The sequence below is a fragment of the Sapajus apella genome, unplaced genomic scaffold, assembly GCF_009761245.1.
Source record: "Sapajus apella isolate SASKATOON/1434 unplaced genomic scaffold, GSC_monkey_1.0 scaffold2, whole genome shotgun sequence".
In the NCBI taxonomy this organism is placed as follows: domain Eukaryota; kingdom Metazoa; phylum Chordata; class Mammalia; order Primates; family Cebidae; genus Sapajus; species Sapajus apella.
The window spans coordinates 19,919,439-19,937,337 of NW_022436942.1; the positions used below are offsets into that span (position 1 = coordinate 19,919,439).

General features: G+C 47.8%; 1 protein-coding gene across 11 annotated transcripts; it reads left to right on the plus strand.

Moving 5' to 3' along the window:
- The first annotated feature begins 1,888 nt into the window (after window positions 1-1,888).
- NACA (nascent polypeptide associated complex subunit alpha) lies at window positions 1,889-16,342 on the plus strand. 11 transcript variants are annotated; one of them, XM_032290328.1, is made up of 12 exons: window positions 2,468-2,749; window positions 3,474-3,545; window positions 6,599-9,475; window positions 10,337-10,542; window positions 10,888-11,203; window positions 11,339-12,220; window positions 13,384-13,469; window positions 13,638-13,715; window positions 14,605-14,751; window positions 15,457-15,585; window positions 15,902-16,024; window positions 16,217-16,342. In XM_032290328.1, the coding sequence occupies exons 2-12, from the start codon at window positions 3,476-3,478 to the stop codon at window positions 16,229-16,231; spliced, it is 4,929 nt and encodes a 1,642-aa protein (XP_032146219.1). In that variant the 5' UTR covers window positions 2,468-2,749; window positions 3,474-3,475; the 3' UTR covers window positions 16,232-16,342. The 11 variants fall into 11 exon arrangements, with proteins under 11 accessions (XP_032146240.1, XP_032146229.1, XP_032146210.1 ...); XM_032290319.1 differs by having other exon boundaries at window positions 2,445-2,749; window positions 3,453-3,545; window positions 10,888-12,220; XM_032290300.1 differs by having other exon boundaries at window positions 2,450-2,749; window positions 10,888-12,220.
- The last annotated feature ends 1,557 nt before the right edge of the window (window positions 16,343-17,899 follow it).

The window sequence follows — 17,899 nt, forward strand, 5'->3', positions numbered from 1 at the left end:
ACATTGTTTTCTCTACAATTAGTCTTTGTTTTAATCTTTTGGTTTATATGAAACAGACTCTATAATGCAGTCAACACATTGACTCCTTAACCTATATTTTAAGAAAATTCCCACCGGGCGCTGTGGCTCACACCTGTAATCCCAGCAAGTGATTTGGGAGGCAGGTGATTTGGGTGGATCACTTGAGGTCAGGAGTTTCAGACCAGCCTGACCAACATGGTAAAATTCCATCCTACTAAAAATACAAAATTAGCCAGATATGGTGATGCACACCTGTAATCCAAGCTACTTGGGAGACTGAGGAGAATCACTTGAATCCAAGAGGCAGAGGTTTCAGTGAGCCAAGATTGCACCATTGCACTCCAGCCTGGGCAATAAGAGCAAAATATCTTAAAAAGAAAGAAAGAAAATTTCTCATTATTTGGTTGGTTGGTTCATTGGTTTTTGGTGGTTTTGTTGTTGTTGTTGTTGTTTTTGAGCTGGAGTCTTGCTCTGTCACCCAGGCATTGCAATGGTGCAATCTCGGCTCACTGCAACCTCTGCCTCTGCCTCCTGAGTTCAAGCTATTGGCACCATTGCCAAGATCAGGCCACTGCACTCCAGCCTGGGCAACAGAGTAAGACTCCATCTCTTTAAAAAAAAAAAAAAAAAGGGGGGGGGGGGGGCGCAGGCCACAGTCATTTTAAAGCTATTAAATCAGGCCAGCCACAGTGCCTCACGCCTGTAATCCCAAGGCTTTTCGAGGCTGAGGTGGGCAGATCACCTAAGGTCTGGAGTCCAGGTGTGGCGGATGCCTATAATCCCAGCTACTCCAGAGGCTCAGACAGGAGAATCGCTTGAACGCAGGAGGAGGAGGTTGCAGTGAGCCGAGATCACACCACTGCACTCCAGCCTGGGCAACAGAGCAAGACTCCACCTCAAAAAATAAATAAATAAAATAATGTTGGCTGGTTTAGCTAATTCAAGTACAGCATGTATTTGTTGAGTTCTTTTGTGGGGCTGCAAGAATATATGGGAGCCTTTTCATTAACACAACACTGATTTTACATCCTACTTTTCAAGAATACAGTCGAACAAAGTATGATTTCTTAAGGTGGGGTCCCAGACACCTAGAATGAATAAGCTTAGAATATCCAAGAAGTGCCAGGCAGTAGCTCAAGCCTGTAATCCCAGCATTTTGGGAGGCCAAGGTGGGTGGATCACCTGAGGTCGGGAGTTCCAGACCAGCCTGACCAACAGAGAAACCCATCTCTACTAAAAATACAAAAAATTAGCCAGGCGTGGTGGCGCATGCCTGTAATCCCAGCTACTCAGGAGGCCTAGACAGGAGAATCGCTTGAACCCAGAAGGCTGAGATTGCAGTGATCTGAGATCGCAGACTGCACACCAACAAGGGCAACAAAAGCCAAAGTTTCAAAAGAAAAATCCAAGAAGTGCCCAAAATAGCAAGCAAAGGAATTGTATATGTGCCTATGTTCTTTTTTTCTAGGAAGGAGAATCTGCAACTTTATAACTTTATAATTTCAACAGCGGCCTAATTAGTTGTGAACCTAAAAGGGTGAGAATCTATTTAAAGAGTTTATTCAGGCCGGGCACGGTGGCTCAAGCCTGTAATCCCAGCACTTTGGGAGGCCGAGGCGGGCGGATCACGAGGTCAAGAGATCGAGACCATCCTGGTCAACACGGTGAAACCCCGTCTCTACTAAAAATACAAAAAATTAGCTGGGCATGGTGGTGCGTGCCTGTAATCCCAGCTACTCAGGAAGCTGAGGCAGGAGAATTGCTTGAACCCAGGAGGCGGAGGTTGCGGTGAGCCGAGATCGCGCCATTGCACTCCAGCCTGGGTAACAAGAGCGAAACTCCGTCCCAAAAAAAAAAAAAAAAAAAGTTTATTCAAGGGCAGTGTGAGGATGGACCAACCAGAAAACCAACTCCAAAGAATGGGGTCAGCCTTCAGAAGTAGGGAAGTTAAGATTTCATTTATTTAGGCAGAGACAGTTTTTAGCTGGATTACTTTATCCATACAAAGTTGGAACATAATTACAGAATATGTTTACAAGCAGCGTTTTTGAGAGGGGTACAACTAACATTGTCACAGAGTTTAACAGTCATGATTCGCTGCCATCTGGTGACCGTTTGAGTGTCTTTAGTCATTGAACAGGACAAGAAAAATAAATCGAGTTAGATCAATAATCTCAACAGAAGTTTTATGTGCTTCATCACATCTCTCGGTTTAAAATGGGGTTTTTTTGGGGGGGGGAGGGTCCAGCAGCTTTTAAAATGTTAATTTTCACACTGTGTGTTCCAAAAATAATTGGTTAGCCTAGGTCACTTTCACCGTCCAATGCTGTGAATGCAGTCTCTGTAGCATTCGCTATTCAATGTCTTACCTTCCCTGCACTATTTGAGAAAGGGAAATCCGGAAGTGGCCTTAATACCGCAGTCGCTACTTGGCGGACCGGAGGGCGGAGTCGGCTTCGTACTGAGGACTGCGTAGCTTCAAGCCGAGAGCTCCTGCCAGGCCTGCGAGTCCTGTTCTGAATTCTTACCCTTATTTAGTCCTTGTCACCACCCCCGCCGTGGGAACAGCCCGACGGTCACTCAAAGGAAGTTGCTGCGGGCAGCTCTTGACCCGGAATCGGATTCTAGTCCCACCCACTCCGCTCCAGGCTTCCTTCTGCAACAGGCGTGGGTCACGCTCTGGCTCGCTCTCTTTCTGCCGCCATCTTGATTCCGCGTTCCCTGCACAGTAAGTACTTTCTGCGCCGATACTCTCTATCCGCTGCCATCCACCTTTCTTTGAGGCTAAACTGCCCCGGGGACTGAGAGTTAAGGAGAGTCGGAGGCTTTACGGGGCCACAGGGTTCCTACTCGCCTGTGGGCCTCCGGACAAAATGGGGTCTGCGGTTGGTGTCCGGGCAAAAGCAGGGTAGAAGGGCTCCGGGCCGGGCCCGGAATCCGAGCCTGCAGAGATGGGAGCAGTTGCAGTGTTGAGGGCGGAAGCGGAGTGCATCTTGTTTTGGGAACTGCTTCACGGGATCCAGAGAGGGTAAGGGGTCACAGCCTTAGAACCCCAACACCGTTCTCTTTGTGACAAGCAAGTGTTGGACTTACAGCACCGTCTTTCCCCTCGTGGCTCCCCAAAGTCGGCAAACGTGAAGTCCAGGAGCACAGGCAATGTATTAGGACTGGAGGGGGTTCACAGTAGCGTCTCAAGTCTCCCATGATCGGAAGCCATACTGAGATCCTTTCTCGAATTGAGAGTGCACTGGGAATTGCTGGCCTTGATACAGACGTGAGGGTCACATCATATTTACCTCTCATTCTCAGGTTCTTTGGGGAAGGTTGATCCCGAACACCCTCACGATTTTTTTCTAACAGCCCTCCGCAGAGTTTTTAAGAATACTTTTAAAAACTGGGTTGGGCAAGTGAATGTATTCCAGTCAATTCAGGCCTCCTTTTTATTCCTTCAGAAATGCCCGGCGAAGCCACAGAAACCGTCCCTGCTACAGAGCAGGAGTTGCCGCAGCCCCAGGCTGAGACAGGTAGGTTCCCCTACCCCTTTTGCCATTAATTAAAATTGACCCTAAGGCCATTTGGTGGGCAAAATGACAAAGGGAAAATACACTTTGTAAGAGGATGGGGTTGCCCATTCACCAAGGAGGGTAGACCGTTAAATTAACTACTGTCCTGGAGATACTATAGAGTAAAAATACATTTTTAAGATTCGTGGACGTTAGAAGTTCTCTAGCTTGCTTTCTATGTTATGTCTGTTGCCTCAAAAGAAGCTCTTCTGTGGAACCCCCACCTCACGAAGGAAAACTGAGCAAGGAAGGGGTTCGGTTATTCTTACCTATTGGAACTGGATGACACAGGCCAAGGAGCCTGGAGCATTTGTGAAGCTCCAGTCAGCAAGTTGCATCAAGGTTTTAGTTAGCACAGCTTGGCATTGTGCCTTTATCACATGTCTGGATGAGATGCGTGCTGGTGGTAAATGTGTCCTACTGGGCCCCAGAGTCTTCCTAGGTCGGATAACTTGTTTATGGGTTGAGATATTTCTAGTGTGCTGGAATAGTTCCTGCATGATTGTGTGAAACCCTGGATTGAAATAAATCCTTCTTTTATCCTCAGTGTTGAAATTAATGAGCGTGAAGGCTAATTTTAAATTCTGGTTAAAACATATCTCTGTAGAAAACTTAGGAGGAGGTGGTGAGAAGTTCTTAAAATGTTAACCTTTCTGAGTCAGTTGTGCAGAGCTAAATGAAGAAAATCTTCAGGCTGTAATCTTCATTCTCACCTTTTTATGATATTTTTTTAAATTTCATTTGTTATTTAAGGGCAATTCCTGTCCCTTTTTGGAGTTACAGTAGACTTGCTTATAGTTTAAAGCATTAAGCTTCTTCCCACCTGTTTGATTTTAGCAGCTGAAAGGATTAATACAGCTGCTAGGAAGGAGAAAGGGGAGCTCTGAGCTGGCGTATAAACAATATGAAATTTTTGGAGTACAAGGGGTCTAAGGAATGGAAAAAATAAAGTACTGATCTCTTAACGATTCTGTAATTTCAGTACTAAACGAGATTTTAGAGATTGTGTAATTGAGCAACTTAATTTTGCAAATATGAAGACTTGAAATTCAGATGAATTTAGCATAATCTGATTCAAGCTTCAAAACTAATGCCTTTACTTCTGAAACAGTCCTTAGTGCTATTAAATGTATTCCTGAATAGTGCGAGTTGTACAGCAGACTTATATTAAGGGAGTACCCCAGTGATAAATACACAGGATTTTGTCTGTGATGATAGTCTATTAGAATGAAGAAAGAAGCTCAAGGAATTGGTTATGGTGTCAAAGCAAGTATTTGAGGCCTTATTCCATCTTGAGGTCCACTCAGAGGAAAATACATTCCATGTTTTTAATTCTGATGAATATGCTTGGTAGTATTTTCCTGTAATCGTTAGACTTTGGCCTGTCCACTCTCAGGTTGAGCCACCTTGTCTTTTCCGTAGTAGGATGCCATAAGAACTTCAGAATTACTGGTTGAGTGAATTTCGAATTTGAATTTTAGTATTATGGGCTTCCCTCCCCTCCTTTAACATTCATTTCTAGGCATTGAGCATTTGTTGATTCAATTCTCTGTTATCTCTTGAATGCCAGAGATAACTGGGTTTTTTTGTTTGTTTGTTTTTGTTTTTGTTTTTTAAAAGATGGGGTTTCTCCATGATGGCCAGGTTGGTCTTGAACTCCTGACCTCAGGTGATCCACCCACCTCGGCCTCCCAAAGTGCTAGGATTACAGGCGTGAGCCACCGCACCTGTCTACTGTTTTACTGTCATGCCAAATATTGGTGTATTTTGACAGAATGAAATACTTAAATTCCAGGGTAAGAAGTGGGGATCCAGTATATTCTCGCCACTCCAATTCTGTATTGTTTATTTATTTATTTTTGGAAACGGAGTCTCTCTCTGTCACACAGGCTGGAGTGCAGTGGCACAATCTCAGCTCACCGCAACCTCCGCCTCCTGGGTTCAAGTGATTCTCCTGCCTCAGCCTCCTGGCTAATTTTTGTATTTTTAGTAGAGATGGGGTTTCACCATGTTAGTTAGGAACTCCTGACCTCCTGATCCACCTGCGTTGGCCTCCCAAAGTGCTGGGATTACAGGTGTGAGCCACAGCGCCTGGCCTTCCAATTCTCTTCTTCCAAAATAGCACTACAATCTGGTTTAACAAGTTAGGTTACAGATTCATAATACAGTGCTTACCCTTGTGAGTAAGCTCTCTGCCTGGAGGTCTAATTCATCTTGGATTGGTGTCTGAAGAATTAACATCACCTAGGAAAGTTTATAGAGACTATTTAGTCCAGTCATTTCATGGTTGGTTTTCTTGTTTGGGTTTTGAGAGTAAACTGGTAAGGTATAAAGAAGCTAACTGACTTAATACTTGGTATTAAATTCTGAAGAGTTTCAACTTTAGGAAGAACTGAATTGTGCAATGCACCCGCTTCCCAAAACTATTCTAACAGTCCGATTTTTCCTAGCCTAGTGGAAGTCTGAAAGTATACAACCCCATTTTTTCTCATTCAGTTCAGATTCCCCATCATTACCACTACTCACTACTTTTTGGTATCTCTTTCCGTTAGTTCATGATATTTGGGTGGACAGAGTAGCACAGCTGTTCTTCTAGTGGTAATTCTATTGGCTGTGAGAAAGATTTGGGAATGTAGTCCATTTCAGGAAGCAAGGGGAGGACACCACTGGGAAAGAGTAGAAAGCATGTTCCCAACCTACCAAGGGGCTGTGCTCCCCATTTAGAGATAGGCTGCTGTTAGACCGTTCTCCTCACCCTAAAATAGTTGGTTTGCTTTGGTAGAACTTGGGATGTGTGAGAAATTAGGAGAGGAATGGCTTCTCACCCCTGAAAAATGTTTGGGGAAGGTTGTTGGTGCCTGTCACCTTTATCTAATCCTGCGTGGTGACTTAGACTGTCAGATTTAAACTCCAGTGCTTCCTATGAGGTATGTTGTACCAAGTTGGGCTGCATAACTCACCTTTTTTCTCCCCCCCCCCCCACCCCTTCTTTATCTCCTTTTGCCTTTCTCCAGCTGTGCTACCTATGTCTTCAGCCTTGAGTGTCACTGCTGCCTTAGGGCAGCCTGGACCTACCCTTCCCCCTCCTTGCTCTCCCACCCTGCAACAGTGCCCTCTGTCAGCTGCTAACCAGGCTGCCCCATTCCCTTCCCCCTCTACTATTGCCTCGACCCCATTTGAAGTTCCTTTTCCCCAGTCATCCTCTGGAACCACCCTACCTTTGGGAACTTCCCCTGAAGCCCCAACCTTCCTACCAAACCTAATAGGGCCTCCCATCTCCCCAGCTGCCCTAGCTCTGGCCTCTCCCATGATAGCTCCAACTCTGAAAGGGACCCCTTCCTCTTCAGCTCCCTTAGCTCTGGTTGCCCTGGCTCCCCACTCAGTTCAGAAGAGTTCTGCTTTTCCACCTAACCTCCTTACTTCACCGCCTTCAGTGGCTGTAGCTGAGTCGGGGTCAGTGATGCCTCTGTCAGCTCCCATTACTCCCCCAGAACCAAAGACTAATCTTATTAAAGTTCCCTCTCAGGTAGTCCCTAACTTGAAAGGTAACGCCAGTCCTCCAGGTATAGTCAGTGCTGTTCCTTACCACTGTGTGACTCCCTTGGCCTCTGTTCAGTCTGGAGTGGCCTCCTGTCCTCAGATAACACCCACCACTACCCTAGCCATCACTTCTCCTCAGGTCAAAGATACCACCATTTCCTCAGCTCTGACTTCTCCACAAAACCCAGGAAGCCTCAGCCTGAAGGGGCCTGTTAGTCCGCCTGCTGCCTTATCTCTTGCAACTCAGTCTCTTCCTTTGATGACCTCTTCTCAAAAGACTGCGGGTCCCAACACCACCCCAGATTTTCCCATTTCTCTGGGCTCTCATCTTGCACCTTTACATCAGAGTTCTTTTGGTTCTGTCCAACCTTTAGGTCAGACAGGTTCTGGTGCTTTGTTAGACCCTACAGTAAAGACCATTTCTACAGATAATTCTTCCACAGGGGCCTCTTACCCTCCTCAGAGATCTGAAATTCCTTCCCTTCCTTCCAGGAATGAGGTAGTTCCTGCTACTGTGGCTGCCTTTCCAGTGGTGGCTTCATCTGTTGACAAAGGTCCCTCTACCGTCACTAGCATAACCTGCAGCCCTTCTGGCACCTTACATGTAGCTACCTCGTCTTCATTATCTCCTACAGCCTCTCTCATTCTCAGAAGCTCTCCTAATGCCACTCATCATCCTTCAGTGGCCCAGATTCCCATTTCTTCTGTTGGAACCACCCCACTTGTGGTGACTAACCCCTGTACTATTGCTGCAGCACCTACTACCTTTGAGGTAGCTACTTGTCTTTCTCCTCCAATTTCCTCAGGTCCCATAGGCAATGTAGAACCAACTTCCCCTGCTGTGTTGGTTATGGCACCTGTGGCTCCCAAAGAGCCTTCTGTTCAAGTCGCAACCACTCTGGGGATACCAGTCTCTCCTCCTCTGCCAGACCTTAAAGACCTCAAAAATCTCCCCAGTTCAGTATTGATTAAATTTCCAACACAAAAAGATCTCCAAACTGTACCTGCCTCTCCTGAAGGAGCCCCTTTCTCTCCAGCCCAGGCAGAGCTCACCACCAAGAAAGACTCTACTGTATTACCATTAGCCCATGCAGCCCAGAAAAAATCTCCTTTTTTCCAAAGTACACCCTCTTCTCCGGAGATATCTCTTTCTCCTGAAGCCACCCTAGCAAAGAAAAGCTTTGGAGGGCCTCTCCCTGTAGGTAAACCAGCCAGCTCTACAACCTCTCCCCTGGGTGTTAAATCCCCGGCCTCTGTAATCAAGACAGATTCTTATGCAGGCCCAGACTCTGCTGGTCTGCTTCCCAAAAGCTCTCTCACTACCCCAGCAGTGGCTGCATTTCCTTTGGAAAGTGCCAAACCTGCTGGGGTGGCTCCCACAATTGCCAAAGGTACCTCAACTTATACAACTACAGCCAGCCCTTTTCTAGAAGGAACTGTCTCTTTAGCGCCTAAAAACCACCCAGCTAAGGAAGGTACTTCCACTCTTACTACTTTACCCTTGGTTGCTTCAGCCTCAGAAAATTACCCTGTGTCTCTATCCCCCCAGAATACCTCTGCTTCTCTGACTACCTTAGTGCTAGCCCCTGAAATTCCCAAGTCTGTGCCCTCACCCTGTCTTCCCCCAGCTGGGACTCCTCCAGGTACAAAAAAGGTTGATGGTATTTCTCATACTTCAGCACTGGCACCTGTTGCTTTGTCTCCTAAAGGGTGCCCAACTGAGGACTCTGGTGCCTCTGCTACTGCATCTTCCAAAGGAACTCTGACTTACCTAGCTGACTCCCCATCTCCTTTAGGGGTTAGTGTATCTCCTCAGACTAAAAGACCTCCAACCAAGAAGGGTTCTGCTGGCCCTGATACTCCTGTTGGAAATCTCTCATCCCCTGTTCCTCCAATTGAAGCTTTACTTCTTCCAGAGAACAGTCTTTCTTTTCAAGGCTCTAAAGACTCACCAAATACAAAGCATTGTCCCACTCCTCCATCCCCCAAAGGGGCCCCTACTCCCTCAGCTGTGACTCCTCTGTCTCCCAAAGGAGCAGCACAATCCCCCAAAGAGACTCCCATTCCTTCAGCTGTGAATCCACCCTCCCCGAGAGAGGGCCCAGCTACCCCAGCCCCCAAACAGGCCCCCGCTCTATCTATGACTTCTTCCTCCCCCAAAAAGGCCACAGCAACTCCAGTCCCCAAAGGAGGCCCCGCTACCCCATCCCCCAAAGAGACCCCCATACCCCCAGCTGCAACTTCTTCCTCCAAAGGAGACCCAGCTACTCCATCCCCCAGAGTGATCCCCACTCCCCCAGCTATAACTCCTCCCTCCCCCAAAGGTGGCCCAGCTACGCCATCCCCCAAAGGGGCCCCCACCCCCCCAGCTGCGACTTCAGCCTCTCCAAAAGGAGGTCCTGCTACCCCGCCCCCTAAAGGGGTCCCCACTCCCCCAGCTGCAACTCCTCCCTCCCCAAAAGGAGGCCCAGCTCCTCCATCCCCCAGAGTGACCCCCACTCCCCCAGCTACAACTCCTCCCTCCCCCAAAGGAGGCACAGCTAGGCCATCCCCTAAAGGGGCCCCCACCCCCCTAGCTGCGACTTCAGCCTCTCCAAAAGGAGGTCCTGCTACCCCACCCCGCAAAGGGGCCCCAGCTACAACTCCTCCCTCCCCAAAAGGAAGTCCAGATACCCCACCTCCCAAAGGGGCCCCCACTCCCCCAGCTGCAACTCCTTCTTCCCGAAAAGGAGGCCCAGCTATGCCACCCCCCAAAGGGGTCCCCACTCCCCCAGCTGCAACTCCGACCTCTGCAAAAGGAGGTCCAGCTACCCTACCTCCCAAAGGGGCCCCCAGTCCCCCAGCTGTAACTCCTCCGTCCCCAAAAGGAGATCCAGATACCCCACCTCCCAAAGGGGCTCCCACTCCCCCAGCTGCAACTTCAACCTCCCCAAAAGGAGGCCCAGCTTCCCCATCCCCCAAAGGAGGCCCCACTCCCCCAGCTACAACTCCTCCCTCCCCAAAAGGAGGCTCAGATGGCCCACCCCCTAAAGGAGCCCCCACTCCCCTAGCTGTAACTCCTCCCTCCCCAAAAGAAGGTCCAGGTACCCCACCCCCCAAAGGGGCCCCCACACCCCCAGGTGTAATCCCTCCCTCCCCAAAAGGAGGTCCAGGTGCCCCACCTGCCAAAGGGGCCCCCACTCTCCCAGCTGCAACTCCTCCCTCTCCAAAAGGAAGCCCAGCTATTCCATCCCTCAGAGGGGCCCCCACTCTCCCAGCTACAACTCCCTCCCCTAAAGGAGGCCCAATTACCCCATCCTCCAAAGAGGGCCCCACTCCCCCGGCTGCAATTCCATCCCCCAAAAGAGGCCCAGCTACCCCAACCCCCAAAGGGGACTCCACTTCCCTGGCAATGATTCCTCTCTCTCCCAAAAAGGCTCCAGCAACTCCGGTTGCCAGAGAAGGCCCAGCTACCCCATCCAAAGGAGGTTCCACTTCCCCAGCAGTGACTCCTATCTCCCACAAAAAGGCCCCAGCAACTTCAGCCCCCAAAGGAGGCTCAGCTACCCCATCCCCCAAAGGAAGCCCGGCTACACACCCCAAAGGGGTACCCAATCCCCCAGCTAAAACTCCCTCCCCTAAAGGAGGCCCAACTACTCCATCCTCCAAAGAGGACCCCACTCCCCCAGCTTCAACTTCCTCCCCCAAAGGGGACCCTACTTCCCCAGCAGTGATTCCTGTCTCCCCTAAAACGGCTCCAGCAACTCCAGTACCCAGAGGAGGCCCAGCTACCCCATCCAAAGGAGATTCCACTCCCCCAGCAGTGACTCCTGTTTCCCCCAAGAAAGCCCCAGCAACTTCAGCCCCCAAAGGAGGCCCAGCTACAACTCCTTCCCCTAAAGGAGGCCCAACTACCCCATCCTTCAAAGGGGATCCCACTTTCCCAGCAGTGACTCCTCTTTCCCCCAAGGAGCCTCCAGCCCCCAAACAACCCCCTACTTCCTCCTCTCCCAAAAAGGCCCCCTCAACTCCAGCCCCCAAAGGGGCCCCCACTCTGCCAACTGTGATTCCTTCTTCCCCCAAAGAGGTCCCCACTCCCCCAACAGTGACTCCTCTCTCTAAAAAGACCCCAGCAATTCCAGCTCCCAAAGAGGCCCTCATTCCTCCAGCTATGACTCTTCCCTCCTCCAAAAAGACCCCATCAATTTCGGCCCCCAAAGAAGCCCCAGCTACTGCATCCTCCAAAGAGACCTCCAGTCCCCCAGCAGTGACTCCTCCCTCTTATAAAGAGGTCCCCATTCCCCCAACTATGACTTCTCCCTTTCCCAAAGAGACCCCTACTACTCCAGCTGTGACTCCTCCATCCCCCAAAAAGGGCCCAGCAACTCCAGGCCCCAAAGAGACTCCCACTTCGCCACCTGTGACTCCTTCCTCCCTCAAAGACTTTCCTACCTCCCCAGTTTCTGTCACATGTAAAATCGGGGCCACTGTTCCTCAAACATCTAAAGGGCTTCCAGCAAAGAAAGGCCCCACAGCTCTGAAAGAAGTACCTGTTGCCCCAGCTTCAGAAAGTATGCCAATCATCACAGCTCCCACTGGGAAAGGCCCACAGACTAAGAAGAGTTCTGCTACTTCATCTCCTATGTGCCCAGATCCCTCAGCTAAGAATGGTACTAAAGGACCTCCTTCCACAGTGGCTCCAGCCCCTCTACTCCCTGCTCAGAAAGGCTCTTCAAAGACAGCAAAAGGCAAAGATGCTTCTCATTTCCCAAAGGGCCCCTTGGCTGCTCCTGAGTCTCAGGCATCCATCCCTCTAACAGCATCTGTCTCTCTAGCACCCACCCCACCAGTCTCTCTGCCTCTTGCTTCCTCCCCAGTTCCCCCTCTGCCTCCTACACAGCAATTTCTGCCGTCCTCTCCTGGGCTGGTGTTGGAATCACCCTCTAAACCCCTAGCCCCTGCTGATGAGGATGAGCTGCCGCCTCTGATTCCCCCGGAACCAATCTCTGGGGGAGTGCCTTTCCAGTCGGTCCTCGTCAACATGCCCCCCCCAAAACCTGCTGGAATCCCTGTCCCAACCCCCTCTGCCAAGCAGCCTGTTATGAAGAACAACAAGGGTATTTGCCTTGGTTTGCTGTGTGCATGGTGTGTCTGTCGCCCACACCCCTCTTGGGGGCTAGCCACCAATACTAACACTGTGATGCGCCGCTTTCTTCAGTGAATCTGCTTGAGTTTTGACATAGAACATAGAATGATAATTTTAAATGCAAAAGTTCTAGAAATACGAAACCAAATCTTGGTTTTCATCACTTCAGATAGATACGTAGTACCTTGTATATCTTGTGTGGCCCAGGCTACCCTGAAGCCTGCCATGCCTTCTATTTTACCTAGTGGATCTGACATTGAAAACCAAGACCTGCCAGACCTTTAATTTGCTCTAATCTCTACCACATCACTAACCTTGTCCCTGGACCTGAGATTTGCTAAAATATTAGAGAATTGAACTATTTGTATTTCTTTTTCCCTTCTTAGACTTAGTAATAACCAGTTACCCAGGGACTCCCTTTTCATAAAAATGTAGAAACCTGTTTTTCCTAGCCTGAAAATGGTGTAGGCATATGCTTTTTTTCCTCAGTAGTCTTTACTGATGCTTGGCCTTTCAATTGAGAGAAACTTACATGAATTATGTTTGGGAAAATTAGAGTTACAGATCAACATCATTGAGAATCTTCTAACTATATTGATTAGATCACATTGCTGGGGTGAAAGGTTTGAAAAAGGCTGAATATGTGTACATGACTGCTTTTGACTTCCTCCAACCCAGTTAAAAGTTGAGGGGAAGAGCACCCTACCTGTTACGCCTCCACCGTGTGATTTCATTGGTTTCCCCCCACACACACACTTAAGCGTATCTGGGGGCACCTTCTGGCAGAACTTTTCAGGGACAATTAGACTATTGGGTAAAATTTAGAGTCATATGGGTCATTATTTGCCTGTGCCAAGAAACAAAGACCTTGAGGGAAAGAAAGCAGTATATTAAACTGCTCAGCTCTTTCTAGCGATTACTCCTCATTTCTGGGTTTAGGGCTGGGTCTTTACTAGATATATACACTAGTTAGTGACTAAGGGGCTATCAGATTGGCTTCACACAAGCCAGTTGGTTTACATTTAACATTCTGAGGTTTAGCATGAGCCATTGACTTCTAGTCCAGGTGGGTTGGTGAAGTACCTTCTCTTATAATTTCTACTATAAAGTAGTAAAAGTTGCTTCTCATCTTAGGATCTGGAACAGAATCTGACAGTGATGAATCAGTACCAGAGCTTGAAGAACAGGACTCCACCCAGGCAACCACACAACAAGCCCAGGTGGGTATTCTCTAATAACTGGTATAAGTAATTGGGTCAAGGAAGCAGGGTTGATCAGAGCAACTTTTGTATTTGGAACTGTGACCCTTCATAAAGGAAAAACCACATGGAGATTGTACTATCCAGATCTTAGATTCTGGTTAACCAACAGCTGTTTTATCCTCTTAGCTGGCGGCAGCAGCTGAGATAGATGAAGAACCCGTCAGTAAAGCAAAACAGAGTCGAAGTGAAAAGAAGGCACGGAAGGTAAGATTTATTTGAAAAGGATTTCAGGGCCAGGTGCGGTGGCTTACGTCTGTAATCCCAGCACTTTGGGAGGCTGAGGCAGGTAGATCGCCTCAAGACTAGCCTGACCAACATAGTCAAACCCTGTCTCTACTAAAAATACAAAAAATCACCTGGGCGTGGTGGCAGGTGCCTGTAATCCCAGCTACTGGGGAGGCTGAGGCAGGAGAATCGCTTGAACCCAGAAGGCAGAGGTTACAGTGAGCTGAGATCACGCTATTGCTCTTGTTGCTGGGCAACAGGAGTGAGACTCCGTCTCAAATAAATAAAATTTAAAAAAAAGAAAAGGATTTCAGGATCTCATGAAGCACCTTTATAGAGAGAAGAACTCTTTTTTTTCTATTTCTGTAGGTTTTGGGGGAACAGGTAGTATTTTGGTTATTACAAGTAAAGCAACAGAAGTAGCCGGGTTGGTGTCTCACACCTGTAATCCCAGCACTCTGGGAGGCCAAGGCAGGTGGATCACTTGAGGTCAGGAGTTCAAGACCAGCCTGGCCAACATGGCGAAACCCCATCTATACTAAAAATGCCACACACACAAATAGCACGGTGTGGTGGTACATGCCTGTAGTTCCAGCTACTGAGTTGGCTGGGGCACAGCAATTGCTTGAACCTCGGAGGCAGAGGTTACATTGAGCTGAGATTGCACCACTGCACTCCTGACTGGGTGACAGAGCAAGAACTGTCTCAAAAAAAAAGGTAACAGAAGTTACTATGGCAGAAAAGCCATTCTCTATTTTATGAACTTATCTTAGCCTGGGGAAAGGCATTGCTTTGGATGTTGTATTGTTTCTTGCTTATTTAGGATGCTTCTAAAGAAGCTGAAAACCTGATATTATTTTCTCTTTAGGCTATGTCCAAACTGGGTCTTCGACAGGTTACAGGAGTTACTAGAGTCACTATCCGGAAATCTAAGAATATCCTCTTTGTCATCACAAAACCAGATGTCTACAAGAGCCCTGCTTCGGATACCTACATAGTGTTTGGGGAAGCCAAGGTGAGTAATGTTTTCTTGGGAATTGCTCTAGACCAGGGTTTCTCAACCTCAGCACTGCTGACATTTTGCATCCAATAGTTCTCTGTTTTGGGAGGGCTAACCTGTGCATTATGGATGTTTAGCAGCATCGCAACCAGTTTTGATTACCCAGAATACTCCATTGCCACGTACCCCCTGGGAGACATAATTACCCTCAGTTCAGAACCACTGCTCTAGGCCGGGCGCGGTGGCTCAAGCCTGTAATCCCAGCACTTTGGGAGGCCGAGGCAGGTGGATCACCAGGTCAAGAGATCGAGACCATCCTGGTCAACATGGTGAAACCCTGTCTCTACTAAAAATACAAAAAATTAGCTGGGCATGGTGGCACGTGCCTGTAATCCCAGCTACTCGGGAGGCTGAGGCAGGAGAATTGCCTGAACCCAGGAGGCAGAGGTTGCGGTGAGCCGAGATCACGCCATTGCACTCCAGCCTGGGTAACAAGAGCGAAACTCCGTCTCAAAAAAAAAAAAAAAAGAACCACTGCTCTAAACCTAAACAACTACTTTTTATACTGTGATACATACTGTGAATGACGGCAAGCAGTTTAAAGCTATACAGTAAGTTACCTGAAGTGAGTTTACAGAGAGAACTGTGAAACTATATGATTTCCTTTTCAATGACTGCAGACTGATCTACTCACATGGATCTATATTCTCTACCCTGTAGATCGAAGATTTATCTCAGCAAGCACAACTAGCAGCTGCTGAGAAATTCAAAGTTCAAGGTGAAGCTGTCTCAAACATTCAAGAAAACACACAGACTCCAACTGTACAAGAGGAGAGTGAAGAGGAAGAGGTATACTAGGAATAGGAAATCTTTTATACTTTTAACTCATGCCGTATAGCAATGTGTTTGTGCTGGTGAGTGGGTTTTATATTGTTGAGGCTCTCGAACCCTGTTAAGTAATTTTGAGCTATTAATATAGCTCCCAACACTTTGGGAGGCCAAGGCAGGTGGATCAACTAGAGTCACCTGCCTTGATGGCTCACACCTGTAATCCCAACACTTCGGGAGGCCAAGGCACGTGGATCAACTAGATTCAGGAGACTCCAAAGAACTGCTGAAATTGTTCTTGCCTTTAATTTACTGCTTTTTCCCTCTCCTCTCTCAGGTCGATGAAACAGGTGTAGAAGTTAAAGACATAGAATTGGTCATGTCACAAGCAAATGTGTCGAGAGCAAAGGCAGTCCGAGCCCTGAAGAACAACAGTAATGATATTGTAAATGCTATTATGGTAAGTGTTCAAGCCTTTGTTCCTTGATTCCCTCTGCCCTGACCAATTATGAATAACTTTATTTTCTCTGCTAAATATCAGCCAGTTAGGGAACCTCATTCCAGAGCCTCTTCTGAGTTGCCATAGGTTTTAGTGACCTGAATTCTCCTGATTTGCCTGTAAGAACCACTAATTATCTTTTCTCTCTTACAGGAATTAACAATGTAACCATGTGAAAGCAACTTTTTTTGGTGTCTCAAAGGAGTAACTGCAGCTTGGTTTGAAATTTGTACTGTTTCTATCATAAATAAAGTTATGGCTTCTTGTTGGACGAACTCAGTCAGTGAATGGTCTCTTCCCCCAACACCAACAAAACCCCCCCAAAAAAAAACTGTAAAGGTTCTGGTAATTTATTAATTACTCCTAAGGCCTCCCTCGTTTCTTGTTTGTGGGGTTTTTGTTGTTGTTTTCAGACAGAGTCTTGCTCTCACCAGGCTGGAGCACAGTGATATGATCTCAGCTCACTACAACCCTCCCCTCCCAGGTTCAAGCGATTCTCCTGCCTCAGCCTCTCGAGTAGCTGGGACTACAGGTGCCCGCCACCACATCTGGCTAATTTTTTGTATTTTAATAGAGATGGGGTTCCACCATGTTGGCCAGGACAGTCTCAAACTCCTGACCTCGTGATCCACTCACTTCAGCCTCCCAGAGTGCTGGGATTACAGGTATGAGCCACCGCGCCCAAAGGCCTAACTCATTTGATAAGGTTTAGTGCCACAGATTTCCCACTTAAAATCTCAGACTTTCTACCTCTTTTAAGATGTTACTATTCTAGGCTGTTAGGACCTTCTTATCTTCAGGAAATACAACTTGACTATAAAGTTTCTCATTTCTGGCCGGGCACGATGGCTCACACCTGTAATCCCAGCACTTTGGGAGGTCAAGGCAGGTGGATCACTTTAGCACAACTAGGAGTTTGACACCAGCCTGGGAAACATGGTGAAACCCTGTCTCTACAAAAAAAACAGGATCACTTGAACCCAGAGGCAGAAGTTGCAGTAAGCTGGGATCGCACCAATGCACTACAGCCTGGGCGACAGAGTGAGACCCTGTCTCAAAAAAACTTGGTTTCTCGACCAGGGGTGGAAGCTCATGCCTGTAATCCCAACACTTTGGGAGGTGAAGGCAGGTGGATCACCTGAGGTCAGGAGTTTGAGACCAGCCTGGCCAACATGGTGAAACCCTGTCTCTACTAAAAATACGAAAATTAGCCAGGCATGGTGGCAGGTACCTGTACTCTGAGCTGCTTGGACAGGAGAATTGCTTGAACGCAGGAGGCAGAAGTTTCAGTGGGCTGAATTCATACCATTGTACTCCCAGGCAGGAGCCTGGGCAACAAAGAGCAAAACTCTGTCTCAAAAAAAAAAAAAAACTTTATCATTTCCACTTTCTCAAAAAAATATAGATATAGATATGCTAGCCTGTCAGTTAATCTCTTCAGGATTGGGAGGACCTCATAGGAGAAAGATTTGGTTATGTCAATATAGATTCTTTACAGATGCAAATTTTCCCCCCCAAAAGATGGCTTGGCAGGGCCTTTATTTATTTATTTATTTATTTATTTTTTGAGACGGAGTTTCGTTCTTGTTACCCAGGCTGGAGTGCAATGGCGCGATCTCGGCTCACCGCAACCTCCGCCTCCTGGGTTCAGTCAATTCTCCTGCCTCAGCCTCCTGAGCAGCTGGGATTACAGGCACGCGCCACCATGCCCAACTAATTTTTTTTTTGTATTTTTAGTAGAGACGGGGTTTCACCATGTTGACCAGGATGGTCTCGATCTCTTGACCTCGTGATCCACCCGCCTCGGCCTCCCAAAGTGCTGGGATTATAGGCTTG